At 40.2% G+C, this 13,773-nt stretch overlaps 1 protein-coding gene across 3 annotated transcripts in view; it reads left to right on the top strand.

Annotated features, from left to right (window-relative positions):
- The window catches only part of ANKRD13C (ankyrin repeat domain 13C), a 57,281-nt gene that overhangs the window by 33,682 nt on the left and 9,826 nt on the right, over window positions 1–13,773 (top strand). For all 3 annotated transcript variants that reach the window (XM_072649829.1, XM_072649827.1, XM_072649828.1), the window contains 4 exons: window positions 4,056–4,122; window positions 6,494–6,638; window positions 10,384–10,515; window positions 11,661–11,822. In XM_072649829.1, coding sequence (XP_072505930.1) covers window positions 4,056–4,122; window positions 6,494–6,638; window positions 10,384–10,515; window positions 11,661–11,822 — 506 coding nt within the window. The remainder of the gene's footprint in view (window positions 1–4,055; window positions 4,123–6,493; window positions 6,639–10,383; window positions 10,516–11,660; window positions 11,823–13,773) is intronic.

Raw genomic sequence — 13,773 nt, 5'->3', positions numbered from 1 at the left:
AAGTAATTTGATCTCATTGATGGTAATTGCTATCTGGTATAGTTTTTCAATAATTTATAGTTTATCATTCTAAAGAGTAAATGGGAATGAGTATTTCTCTGTGGTAATTGTATAACAAATTTAGTCAGTTAAAGGGCACATATAGTATGTACTCCACCTTATTTTTAACATGAAACATTTTTCACATGTAATATGTGAGTAGAACTATAATAAAACTCACTAACTTGTCTTGATAAGTGATCTCGTTAACTTGAAAAAAAACTATGTTCTTTTTAAAAGAGATTTTTAGGGAAGAAACCCATTTGGTATTAACCAGAGTCAAGCAGATGGTTTCTGAAGATGAGGTCAGTTGGGATAAGCAGGGAAATTGTCAACTGTGGAACTCTAGGTAGAGGTCCAGTGGGGTCATCTCACAGCAGCCTCGAGTATCTTTGGCTATCATGACATTCCTAGCATTGTCCTGGGATGCCAGAATGATCCAGACGATGTGAATAGGAGTTCTGTGAGTGAGATCCCTGTACAGTATTAAATGTGAAATCATGTATGTATCAAAATACTTATTTTTTATGTCAATTTTGGGTGCATTTAGGGTTAGGGTTAGATGAGGAATCATAGAATTTCCTAGTGAACAGAAACACATTGTATGGTTAGATCCAAACTGTCCAGTCTGCAAGAAGAACTACTGAGGCACAGCTCTGAGCCCATAGCCACTTGTTAGAGGGAGCTGACCCTTTCAGTGAATGGGACCTCCGATCTTCTTCATGACTGGAGAAGCCCCCTTTCCCCAGGGCGTCATACAGGGCTTTTGGTCCCTAGACACTCAGAAGAATCAGAGTAAAACGCAAGGTCTTTGTTGATAGACCAGGGCCAGTAGTGATGTGTGTGGGCAAGAGGCTGCTCCAGAGATACAGAAATAAGTTTGGGGACTTGCCATATCCCATCAAGACACCCCTCCACACTGGGTGGTCATGCCCTCCTCACCGAGCAGTGTTGCTGTCCTCTGGTCAGTGTACTTCTGGTTAGCCTAGTGGACTTTATAGCAGGTTAGCGAACATTGAACAGTGAGCTTACAGCTTGTAGTTTAAAGTTTGAGGCCTGTTAAAAGAAAGAATCGTTCTTCTCTAATTATCCCTAGTTATAATATGTGAAAAACAGGTATTAAATATGTATACTGTTTATGCCATATTAATTAACTGGACTAACTAGATATGTATTACTAGATGAGTATCAGCTTCCCCTCTCAGTTAGTACTTGTTACAAGACCCAGCTAGAGCTGATGGATTCTCCTTCATTTTTATCCCTAAACATACCGGGATGGGCTTTGTTAAACATGTTGCTAGAGTCTAAGTGACTCTGGGTGCAGCAGTCTCCTTTCCTGTTATTTTAGTAACTCTTATACAGAAGGAAAGGAGGTTAGTTTGATAAAACTAGACTGTGGAGCATGCTTTCATTGTAGTGGTAACAAATGATTCAGAGTCTACTTCACTGGCCTCCAGTTGAAAGAAACAAGCTTCTTCTCTTTTTCGAAATCAAGACATTTGTCTGTTTCTAGGCAGATGTCATCTCCACCATCCTTTGTGTTTTTCTGTAGATCACTGGCCCTGACTCCATCGTAGATGTGGGCTTCCGTAAGGGGCTGTGCTTGGCTATTGTGAGCTCTCTCTCCATAGAGATCACTTTGCCAAGTTATCAGTAGTCTAAAGTTTGATGGCGATATTTCAGTCGTGTAAGCTTGCCGAGCATCGTGCTTTGACTGTTTAAAAAGATGACCTTCACTGCTAGATTTCTTGTTTGAGTCATCTCCCTGACTCTTCTTTGCCTCTTTTCCCCAGCCCTAACTCAGATTCCTTTTTCAACAAAAAAAGGCACCAGACGTGTAATTCTTGGAGATCACCACATTGTGATCCTGACAGTCCTGTGCTTTGGAATCTTTAATTACCGTTACTGACTCTCTTTGCCCTTTTTCCTTCCTGCACTGCATTTCAGTACTCGGTGCTTTCATTTGTATCTCACATCTCAGCTTTCAGAATGCTTTCACATCTGGGAGCTGAGCAGGTCAGACATGATTATTCCCATTTTATAGATGAAGAAACACGCTGAGATAGCTAAGTGACTTATCCAAGGTGTCCTGTTAAACAAATGGTGGACCAGGATTGAGCCCAGTGGCTCTGTCTCGAGGCTGTTGTACTTGGGGCAATAGCGCCTAAAGTAAAGATCAGATTGAGCTCCATAAACCAAAGCGTCACAAGGATCACCCTTGCTCTAAGGGATTTTTTTTACCAGAGAGATTGATTTTTAGTGCCTGTGTAACAGAAGTTGCGCTAGGTTGTAACAAGAGTATACTTAAATGAACCCACAAATTATTTAAATGCACTATTTGGAAAATACAGTATTTTTCCATCTACTGCCAAATTCTTGGTGAAAATTAAACTGATAGTTATTCAGATATTTTTTCTTAAGCTTCTCTACAAAGTTTGTTTTTAATTGTAACTATTACATTGTTGAGTTTGTTTGTTGAGAACTGGAGCGTGGCCAGATGGGCTTCACATGGCAGATGTTAGAGTTTATTTTGCATCATTGTTTTTCTGCTTATGTCAGTAAATTTAGTACATTTGAAGCCATCATGGAATTTAATGCTAACATTTCTGAGTTTTCCTTTGCTTCACGTGGCACCAAATACAGGGAGAAAGAGCGGGTGTTCGTAAAAACTTGAAAGCTGCCACCTACTGTATAGACAGAGAGGCATACACTTAATATCTTTCTGAATCCCTGCTTTTGGAGAAGAGAAATTTATCTCTTCATGAGGGCAGCTCTTGTTTTCATGTTAGGAATGTTTAATTTTGAGCTATCTAGAATGACCCAGTCAGTACTGACCCCAGTGGCCAAGCACTGCAGAATGTCTACAAGTGTGCAGGAGCCCCTTAATCAAAATCTCCCCAGAAGACTGACCAGCATTATTTTTTCCAGCTAAACATTTGGGGGTGGTTTATAGTTTCTTCCTAACTAAATTTCACGTATTAGAGCTTTATGAAACACCTGTAAAAGGTGGTATATATGATACACAAATTTAATCACAACTGTAAGCATTTTCTTTGTTCCCGTTTCTCTGTGTAGAATTCTATCATAAACAATTCTTTGTCTAAGTTTAGATATGTCACAATTAAAATCATGTTCACCAGAACATAACTTTAGCCTGTAAAAGGGGTTCTTAACCCTTAAGAGTCTAAGGAAGTCTGGGGATAGATTTTAGGGGGAGTCTCTGAATGTTGATGGGGGAAAAAATGTGTCTTTATTTTCACTAACCTGTAATTGAAATTTACCATTTCCTTCAATGATGAATGTAGGCAACACCACTCATTATGAGAACAGGTCCAGAGGTTTTACCGGACTACCCAAAGCGTCCCTGTGACCTACGTGACATCCTGTCCCGAGGCTTATAATTGGGGCCTGAATCTTGTGCCTGAATGTGATAGTACACCCATAGAACTTGCTGTATTCTCTCATGTGTTCTATGCAGGCCTGTTCAAAAAGAGTGAGTTAGCTGGGGGAAGTGTAAGTGTTAGATCTTGGACCCAGCAGGAACATGACAGGCAGCTCCTGTCTTGCACATGAACAGACATCCAGATGTGCTTGTTGACTGCAGGAACGCCTTCCTCTTCCTTCTTCCCTTCTTTGGAATTTTCTCTTTCCCCTTTTCCTTCCACTCCTCCTCACTTCCCTCACAAGCCTGGCCTAGATGTGGGCCTGAGGCATGGTGGTTTCCAGTTGGAGCTCCAAGCTCATTTTCTTAGAGAAACGTCATCCCATGAGTTACTCAGACTTCCTGTCATGGTAGGTTCTAGATTAAATGTCAGCTTCCTAAAATGGCTGGAGAACGTTGCTTTTTTGGGTTCTGTTTTTAATCTTAAATTAGCTTGAAACATCCGTTTTAACAGTAATTGTAGCACTTTCATAGAATTAGTGTGAAGTTTTAGCATTGCTGTTTTTAACTTGCTGAAGTGTTTAGTAGGTCTCTCAATGCATCAATTGTTTAATCTCTTCTTTTGCCAATACAGTGCCTTTACTTTCCCGAATTCTGCCTTCTGATGCATGTAAGATATACAAACAAGGTATCAATATCAGGTAAGGCGATTTGCTTTTATTCACGAGGGGTGGAAAAATTCATCATGTTTGTGAATGCTTTGCTTGACCCAGAGTTTACTTTGGTTGTCTTTCCGATAAGGATTTAATTGTAAAAAACTGAATTGGCATTGTAGGTAACTTCTGGGAACATGTTATAGAGTCTAGTAGTTACTTTACCGAAAACATTTTTAGATTTTAGCATTTAGAATACCATAGTTTAAAATGAATTGGTAAAGTGATTGTTTTCTTCTCTCAAAAATGCTGAAGTAGGAGCGCTCTTCTTTATAAATTGTATGAAAGCTTTAAAAAAATCACCTTAGTGTTTAACAACATGGAATCATTCTTAGAAAGTTTATAAATTAGAACTATATTGTGGCTTAAGAATCCTCTGGAAATAATGTTTTTCATTTTTGGATTCTTTTTAAAAGTAATAGATGATTAATTTCTTGTGATTTTAGAATGACTTTATCCCTGAATATGTTTAAAAGAAATTATATCCAGTTGTAACTTTTGATAGCTTAAGGGAGTGAATCTTCTTTTGAAAAACCTTTGTTACTTTGAATAACTTTGAACAGAGAACATCAGTATCACAGCTCATGGAATGGGGTACACAGGATTGATTGTTGGACATGGTGTCCAGAAGACTTGAATTGGCATTTTTGGCTCAGACGCATCCTAACTGTAGGACCCTGGACCTTGATTTCCTTATCTACCAAATGAGGATAATACGTACCACTTTACCTCATAGGAGTATTGTGGGTAATTGAAGGAGATGTAATTTATGTAAGCCTTTTTGTGAAGCTTACGGTGCTCTGTAAATGCCTGCTATTTGCTGTCATGGAACAATATTCATTCAAGAAACATTGGATCTTAGTTCTTGCTTTACTTTAGCTCCTCAGACCTCGGTGTAAAGCTATTTTTACATAATGCAAATTTACCCTACCCATCCACTTCATTTAGCTTACATAACTAAGACACACATAAAAGAAAATCTTAATGCAAGCCATAAAGTGTACGCATATTAAGCCCTGGTCTATGATAATAAACAGAATTATGAAGCCCCTGGCCTTTATCACTGGGCATTGGTGGTTCAGTGTTTTGTTTTTCTATGATGCTGTGGAGAGGTGTTTGGACAGTGCCTCTCTTTCTTCCCTCTTATATCTGACCATAGCAGGCAATATTATCCTCAACTAGTCTTTGAGCTTTTGAAAATCTTGACTTACTTGGATCCATTTTTTCAGCCCCAAAACCACCCACTCAGATGATGAAATGCTTCTGCCAACTGTTTCTCCTTGTAAATCTTTTTGATTTGACCTCAGGTCCCGAAGCTTCCCTGCTGCAGTCGGTCCTTGCAGCTAAGCAGCTTGATCAGCCTCTCGTTGGGCAGTCAGCTCCTCCGCATCATTCTCACTCACTTCTGTCTCCGGTTCTTGGGCTGATTTGACGATCCTGTTACTCATTTTCTTCAAACATTTTATCTTTGTCAGAGCCATGAAAGATGGGAATAAACTGTGGGCATATTTTCTTCCTAACCTCTCTTTATATTTGTTCTTCCTAACCTCTCTTTATATTTGTTCTTCCCTGGCCTTTCAGAATTCCTTATGTAAAGTTGCATTTGCAGTGTATGAATTTATGTAAAGCAAGAACTAGCTGTTTTCAAAGCACCGGACTCAGTGCTGGGGTTCAGATTTTCAAAAAGGCCCCATTCTTGTTCTCTAAGGGCTTACATCCCATTGGGGCAGGGAATGAGGAGAATATGGACCTAAATAAAGATATTATGCAGTGATAAGGTATGATGGAGCGATAGGGGCTTTTGGAAGAACTTGAGTAAAGGGAAATCTTTACAGTTTAATTGTTGATAAAATGGCTCCATGAGAGAATTTTAAAATCTACTTTATGTCAAATAGAAGTAAAATATATTTTGAACTGGAAGGAAATCATATAGCTAGGAAAGGTACAAGAAGGAAAATTATAAATTAATTATAACCCAGTTTATATTTTATTTGTCAGTGTTGATGAAATAAATCAGTTGGACAAAGTTCCTGAGGACAGGAATCTGAATCGTACGGATCTTTTTACATCCCCTAAAGCGTCAGCACATTGCTTTACATGTAACAACTTTTCAGTAAATGTTGAGTAAATGAATAACATTGATAGCAACATTCGTAATGTCACAGACAATGAATCTGAAAGGATTGAAGCAGAGGAAACCTTAGGAGCCATTTATGTGATGTGGAAGATTAAGTCCTTTAAGTAAGACATGATGAATTTGATTGTGAAATGCTAATTTTAGATTCTCATACAACTGCTTTACCAGGAATTACGTGCCTGTGATGTCTTTCAGCATGTTTTATCAGTGTGTCTTCCACAGGCTCGACACAACTCTCATAGACTTTACTGACATGAAGTGCCAACGAGGGGACCTGAGCTTCATCTTCAGTGGCGATGCAGCGCCCTCGGAGTCGTTTGTAGTGTTAGATAACGAACAGAGAGTCTACCAGCGAATCCATCATGAGGTGAGAGCTGTGAGCCGCTCCCAGTGAGGTCTGGGGCCACAGCAACACGACTGGGGAGTTACTAGTCCTCTGTGGTAAACCTGGCCTCTGACCTTCCTCCTTCATTGACTCCGTATACTCCAAGGTCACCTGTTCATTTCTTTGGAGAGTGGTCAGTTTGCATTGACAGATGATGGTTCCTCTCTTGAGGTTCCCTGAATCAGTAGAATCCCAGGTCCCAGTGAAAAATCTATGTGTGAGATAACGTGTGTCTGTGTATGTGTGTATTGAATTACTTACTCCTTTACATCTTTGGAAAAGTAGATGATATTACTTGGAGAGTATTTTAGCCATTTGAAGTGCTGTAAACCCAATCCATGAAGCAGAAACAGCGATGAGGGAATTCAGAGAAGGAAGAGGAGAGGGTGTGCTGAGTTAGGTGAGGACATCATGGAGAAAGTCTGGTTTGACTGTGGTGAAGGAAGGGCGAGAATTTAGAGATGGACGACAGAAGTTTTGGAGGTTTTTTTGAAGGAGAGGTGGAAGATAAAGATGAGCCAGAAGCAGATGGAAAGTCAGGGACAGGGAATAGGAGAATGTTTATAAAAGAGGAAGAAGACAAGCTGACTGGAGCCGCCCTTTCATTCCTGGGGAGAACGGGGAAAGTGAGGGCAGGCTCTGGTGTGTTTATCTTCAACACCCAGTGAGCACAGCGCCTGGCACAAAGGAGGAGCTTAATAAAGTCCCCTGAATTAACTCACTGAGTGAATTAAATGGGTAAGCTTATAGAAGGTCTTGAGACCAACAGAAAAATCTGGACTTCATGCCTGTGCCAGTAGGGAGGTGTTCAAGAGAGTAGCATTAGCCATGTTATGAGGTGAAAGACCTCAGAGAGCATCGAGTCCACCTGATGGATGACATTTTCAAGATGCTAATTCATTGTAGGAAATGATGAAGGTGGTCTTGAATGAAGTGAGGCAGAACTGATAGGCTCTAAGATTGACCATGAAGACTTGGAGTCAGGAAGACCTGAGTTCAGATCTGGCCTCAGACACTGAGCAGTCCTGCCTCAGTTTCCTCATCTGTAAAATTGAAATGATAATAGTTCTTATGTCCCATAAATAGTACTTATGTTCAGGACTTTATGACCTTGTAAAGTTTTGCAAGCCCTAAAGTGATATATAAATGCTATGTGCATTGGTTGAAATAATTTACTAACTAGACATTTCCTGTGCTGATGAAACTCCAAGCTTGGATAGAGCTGACTAGCATCAGCATCATCACTGAGGAGTCTTACTAGGTACATACAGTTATACAGAGATTTAAAGGCTGATGAGCGCTGCTTTACACTTTTAGCTAGGAGAAGAAAGAAAGATTTGTTCAGTGGTCTTTATTTTGAAACTGAGAGTTTTTATAACACTGAACTACTTGAAAGTTAAACTTTTATAATTATCTTGTAATTGTGAGCCTTGAGCATCAATTTTAGAATTTTCCCATGGGAAAAAACTTTTACAGCAAGCTTCTCTGGGAAGGCTTCATTTCTCAAATACCTAAAGAACTGATTCGTATTTATGAAAATACTAGTCTTCCCCCGTCGATAAATGGCTCAAGGATATAAACAGTCTTAGATGAAGAAAACAAAGCTATCTTTAGTTATATGAAAAAATGTTCTAAATCACTAGTGATCAGAGAAGTGCAAATTAAAACAACTCTGAGCTATCAACTCACACCTTTCAGATTGGCTAATACAACAGAAAAGGAAAATGACAAATGTTGGAGGAGGTGTGGGAAAATTGTGACCTTAATGCACTGTTGGTAGAGTTGTGAACTGATTCAGCCATTCTGCAGAGTAATTTATTGATTGATTGATTGATTTTTATTTTTTTATTATTCTATTTATTTATAGTGTTCAACATTTGCTTCCTCAAGTTTTAAATGTTCTCCCCCTCCCTCGCCTCTCCCTCTCCAAGATGGCACGCAGTCTGATATGGGCTCTCCATATAATGTTCCTGTGAAACACATTTTCACATTAATCATGTTAACACAGAAGAATTATGACGAATGGGACAAGCCATGAGAAAGAAAAAAAAAACAAAACAAGACAAAAAAGAAAAGAATCCGCTCCACTTTTTATTCCTGACTCCATAGTTCTTTCTCTGGATGTGGATGTCATTTTCCATCATGAGTCCTGTGGGATTATTTTAGGTCATTGCATTGCTGTGAGGGCTAAGTCTATCAAAATCGGTCCTGCGCACTGTGGTTGTTGCTGTGTACAAAGTTCTCCTGGTTCTGCTCACTTCACTCAGCATCCTCTAAGTCTTTCCAGGTTTTTCTGATGTCTGCCTGTTCATTATTTCTTATAGCACAAGAGTATTCTGTTACATTCATATAGCACAACTTGTTCAGCCAGTCCCCAGTTGATGGGCATCCCCTCAATTTCCAGTTTTCGGCTGCCACAAAAAGAGCTGCCATAAATATTTTTGTACATGTGGGTTCTTTTCCCATGTTTATGATCTCTTTGGGATACAGCCCTAGAAGAGGTATTGCTGGGTCAAAGGGCATACATATTTTTATAGCCCTTTGGGCATGGTTCCAGATTGCTTCTGGAGTGCCATTTAGAACCATGTCCAAAGGGCTATATAAAACTGTTCAATATCCTTTGACCCATTGATAGCACTGCTAGGTCTGTATATGAAAGAGATTTAAAAAAATGGAAAAGGACCTTTTGTTGTTCAGTTATTTTTCAGTTGTGTCTGAATCTTCACGAGCATATTTGGGGTTTTCTTGGCAAAGATATTAGAGTGGTTTGCTGTTTCTTTTCCAGCTCATTTTACAGTTGAAGAAACTGATGCCAACAGGGTGAAGTGACTTGCCTAGAGTTACGCTGCTGTTAAGTGTCTGAACTCCCAAAGATGAACGAATCTTCCTGACCCCAGGCCTGGCATCACCTAGCTGCCCCCGGAAGACTGCACGTACACAGATATTTATAGCAGCTCTTTTTGTGGTGGCAAACAATTGACAGTTAAGGGGATGCCCATTAACTGGGGGATGATTGAACAAGGTGTGGCATATGATTGTGATGGAATGATATTGTGCTGTTAGAAATGATGAGCAGGATGCTCTCAGAAAAACCTGGGAAGACTTAGATGAACTGATGATGCAAAGTGAGGTGAGGAGAACCAGGAAAATACTGTACACAGTAACAGCAGGAAGTGTGAATGACGTAGCTTTCCTCAGGAAAACAAAGATCCAAGACAGTTCCAAAGTTCTTTTCCTGAAAAATGCTGTCCCTTTGCAGAGAAACAACTCGGGTAGTTTGAAGGCAGATCAGAGCGTACTCTTTTTAACTTCAGAGTGTGTGTGTGTGTGTGTGTGTGTGTGTGTGTGTGTGTGTGTGTGTGTTGGGATCTGGGCTTTCTTTTACAACATGACTAAATTGGAAATATGTTTAGCAGGACTGCACATGTTTAACCTCTATTTAATTAATTGTCGCCTTAGGGAGTGGGGCAGGGGAGGGAGGAAGGAAGGGAGAGAATCTGGAAAAAAATTTTTAAAAATTATTTAATGATATAATGTGTCATTAAAAGATTATAATATTTTCCACAGGAATTTTCCCAGGGAATCTCCTTTCTTCTCTTCCCTTTTGTTTCCTGGGAGAACAAACAGAAAATTTAAAAAATATTGTATAGTGATGATATGTAGTGTTTTCTAAGTACCTGCATATTATGAAATCTAATTTACAAGACTTATTTTTCTTTTCTTTAAGGAATCAGAGATGGAAACAGAGGAAGAAGTTGACATTTTAATGAGCAGTGATATTTATTCCGCAACTTTATCAACCAAATCCATCACTTTCACACGTGCCCAAACAGGATGGCTTTTCCGGGAAGACAAAACAGTATGAGTGAATCAAACATTTTGATTTTTCATAAAACCATTTATCTTTCATTCTACCTAAGTCTTTATCAGTCATGAAGTTGGAAGTAGCTGACAGAACCAGTTTTAAGAAATTCACACTCTTTTTGCCCGGTAATTTTGCTACCGGGACAGTCATAGTTATATGGATATAGTTATGTAGTTATATGTTGTAGTCATAGTTATATAGTTATATGGAGGCTGCATGGCTAAGGACGTATGTGTTCCTTGATGATGGATTGAGGGCATGGCTGTCCTTATCTGATTTTGATTTTGCAAAGCTTGATCCTTCCAACTGCTTTTGGAAACCACAAGGATAAGACTTTTGATTCAGTTTTGGGTTAGTATGATTGGAAGTTACGAAGATAAGTCTTGTTTGCCACTCCCCCCCAAAAAAACCTCGTCAAAGCCCCCTAGTTAATTATTCGGTAGCATTGCTATCTCCTGTATTCTCCAGCTGCTCATCAACTTGGTATTTGTGGGTTTGTACTGAAGAGAGAGAAGAGATTTGACAACTGAATATGGGGGATAAGGGAGAGAGAGACCCCCAGGGTGACTCTGAGAGACTGGAGAGATGGTGGTCTTTCAGAAGCAATAAGGAAGTTTGGCGGTGAATGACAGATTCATTATTAGACATGTTGGGTTTGAGATACCTACCAGCGTTCCGAGTCTGAAGTATCTGCTAAGCAGCTGAACTCAAATGAGGTAGGAGATCTGAGAGGCAGCTCCAGGAGTCCTCCATGTAGGAGTGACATCTCTAGGGGCTGATGACATCACCAAGTGACAGACTGGTTCAGATGATGAACCAGCAATATCACATGCTCTTTTTATTTCTTTTTAAAACAATATTATTAATTCCCCAAGTAGCTGTCAAACTTCAGGCCACCCCAAGGGGCTGTAGCTTGTCTAGAAACTTTGGTGTTGATTTTTTAGTCTCATCTAAACTTTGAGGTTGATAAATTCTAATACATCTTATTCATTAAGATCCAAGGGATGAAGCTTGTCCGTGGTGATGAAGGCATATCGATCTCACGTACTTTTCAATGAATGATGAAATCGGAGGCTCTTTCTGCTGAAGATTTTACTGTGGATATTCTTACCTCTTTAAAGTAGGTGATTTTGTTTCAGGAAAGAGTGGGGAACTTCTTGGCCTACTTTTACCTGGTGAATGGACTTGTTTTGGAATCCAGAAAAAGGAGAGAACACCTTAGTGAAGAAGATATTCTTCGAAATAAGGCCATCATGGAGAGTTTAAGTAAAGGTGGAAACTTGATGGAGCAGAACTTTGAGGTACAGTAAGCAACAATGATTTTGTTCTGTAATGATGTAAGGTGAGATCTTCAGTCTTTCTGATAATAGTGAGTTGTTAAATGCGCTTTACTTTTCACATCTTGTTTGCTTTCTTTTTAACTTCAACCTTTATGTAGTTGACACTTAAGAAGGGGGAATGAGGCCTCATAAATCAAGAATTTAGTCTTCAAATGTTCTTCTGAGCTAATTTTGGCTATCGATCGATCCTTTATTTAAAAATTGCTTTGCCATTTATTAAAACGTGTGCAGCGCTGTTAAATTCTTGCCTTCTTGCTTTTGGTCACACTCTCATGAAACACTTTTTCCAGTTCTGCCTCCACAGAGCTGTGTCTGCCTTGCCCAACCCATGATTCTCCATTCTCTTATTCATCCAGCAGTTATTTTGTTCAAAGCATGTGTTGTGGTGTATGGGGTGTTGAGGAGGACCAGCCCCTCTGGGGCGAGCCTGCCTCTATGTCCAGCCTGAGCAGAGAGGAAGAGCCAGTCTCTTTTTCTGAAATCATTAATGAAAGGGAGGTGCAGAGCTGCGTTGTTTTGGGGGATCTTTGTTTCCTCTTTCTTTCAGTGGTTTCTTAAGTGGTTTCCACTTAAGGTCAGGCTTGAAAATCCTTGGCTTTTGGATTGACCATGGACCTATGCAGGTCTCTGGGCCATTGATATTGGGGAGGGGTCTTTGCAGCAGCGAGGCAGGCAGGTCAGGGCAGCTCAGGAGAACTAGTTCACTTAGATTTTGGAAGGGTGAGTGAGGTCCTCCCCCATCATCATGTTTCTTTCTCCCCCTCTCCTCACTGACTTTGAGCAGTAAACTTAGACGGATTTGTGGCCTTACTGATTTGGGAAGTCCTTCCAAATGTCTGTGTTGTCAAAGGAGTCCCTTAGTCTCCTTGTTGGAGAGGTTTCCCTGGCTCCCTCTTGAAATCTCCAGGGGATCAGTGACTCTGTGTCATACTCCCCTCTGACCTTGGATCATCCCAGCTTTCTCTTTCCTTTCAGGCATTTCCTTGCTGACTTCTGTATTCCCAGCGTTTGAAGATTTCCTTCGGCTACTTGCATTTCATTACCTTTTGGGTGATATTTCTTTTCCTTCTTTTTTGGAGACTTTTGTACTCCATGTCTTGTCCAGGAGCACCAGGAGAATGTTGTGGTGAGATGTGCTTTCATTTCTAGCTTCTTGAAGGCAGTGCAGACCTTAGCTTTCTGTGTAGCCAGTCTGCACTTGCTGTTCCTGGATGAGCTCAGTCACTTAGTTGTCCATCCCCAGTTGCATGTTGTGTCTGAGCACAGACTGTTCACCAATGTGTTTTCTTCTGTGTGGGGGCTCAGACTCCATGGCTTGGAGTGATGACTGGTTTCTTGGGGGAGGTTCTGCAATGTTTTGGAACCACCAAAGGCAACAGCTGAAGGAAGGGAATCCTTCTGTCCCTGAACTTTGCCTTGGTGGCCATGGCTTTTTTGTGGGTCTTTTGGTGTTTGTGAACAGTGTTATTTCTGTGGTTTTACCTTTCAAGGAATCTTGAATGATTTTAATGTATGAATGGGAGACACCTGATTTCAAGAGAGCCTTCAAGTTGGGCATTTGCTCTGCTGTATTTATTTATGTAAATAAATGCTTATTTATATCCTCAGACAGTCAACATGGTGGAGATAATTTATTCTCTGACTCTTTCCCTTAGTTGTGAAATGGTAAAAATGTGGTCCGTTGTTGACTAGTGCTTGCCATCTTTCCTCCTCCTGTTTGTCTCCTGAAGTTTCAGAGATAGGAAAGTAGACCATGAGGTGCGTGGTTCTCCTGCTGTCTTGGTATACTTCCCCACACACCTCCCGATGTTCCAGTCCAGTGCCTTTACTCTCCAGGATGGCATTTTTACCATTCTGCAGAGAAATCTAGGACACCAGAGATCCCCAGTCTAACGGCTCCATGGTCTTTGAA

Source organism: Notamacropus eugenii, chromosome 2 (assembly GCF_028372415.1).
Source record: "Notamacropus eugenii isolate mMacEug1 chromosome 2, mMacEug1.pri_v2, whole genome shotgun sequence".
NCBI classification, from domain to species: Eukaryota; Metazoa; Chordata; class Mammalia; order Diprotodontia; family Macropodidae; genus Notamacropus; species Notamacropus eugenii.
This window is presented reverse-complemented; position numbering and strand designations above follow the sequence as displayed.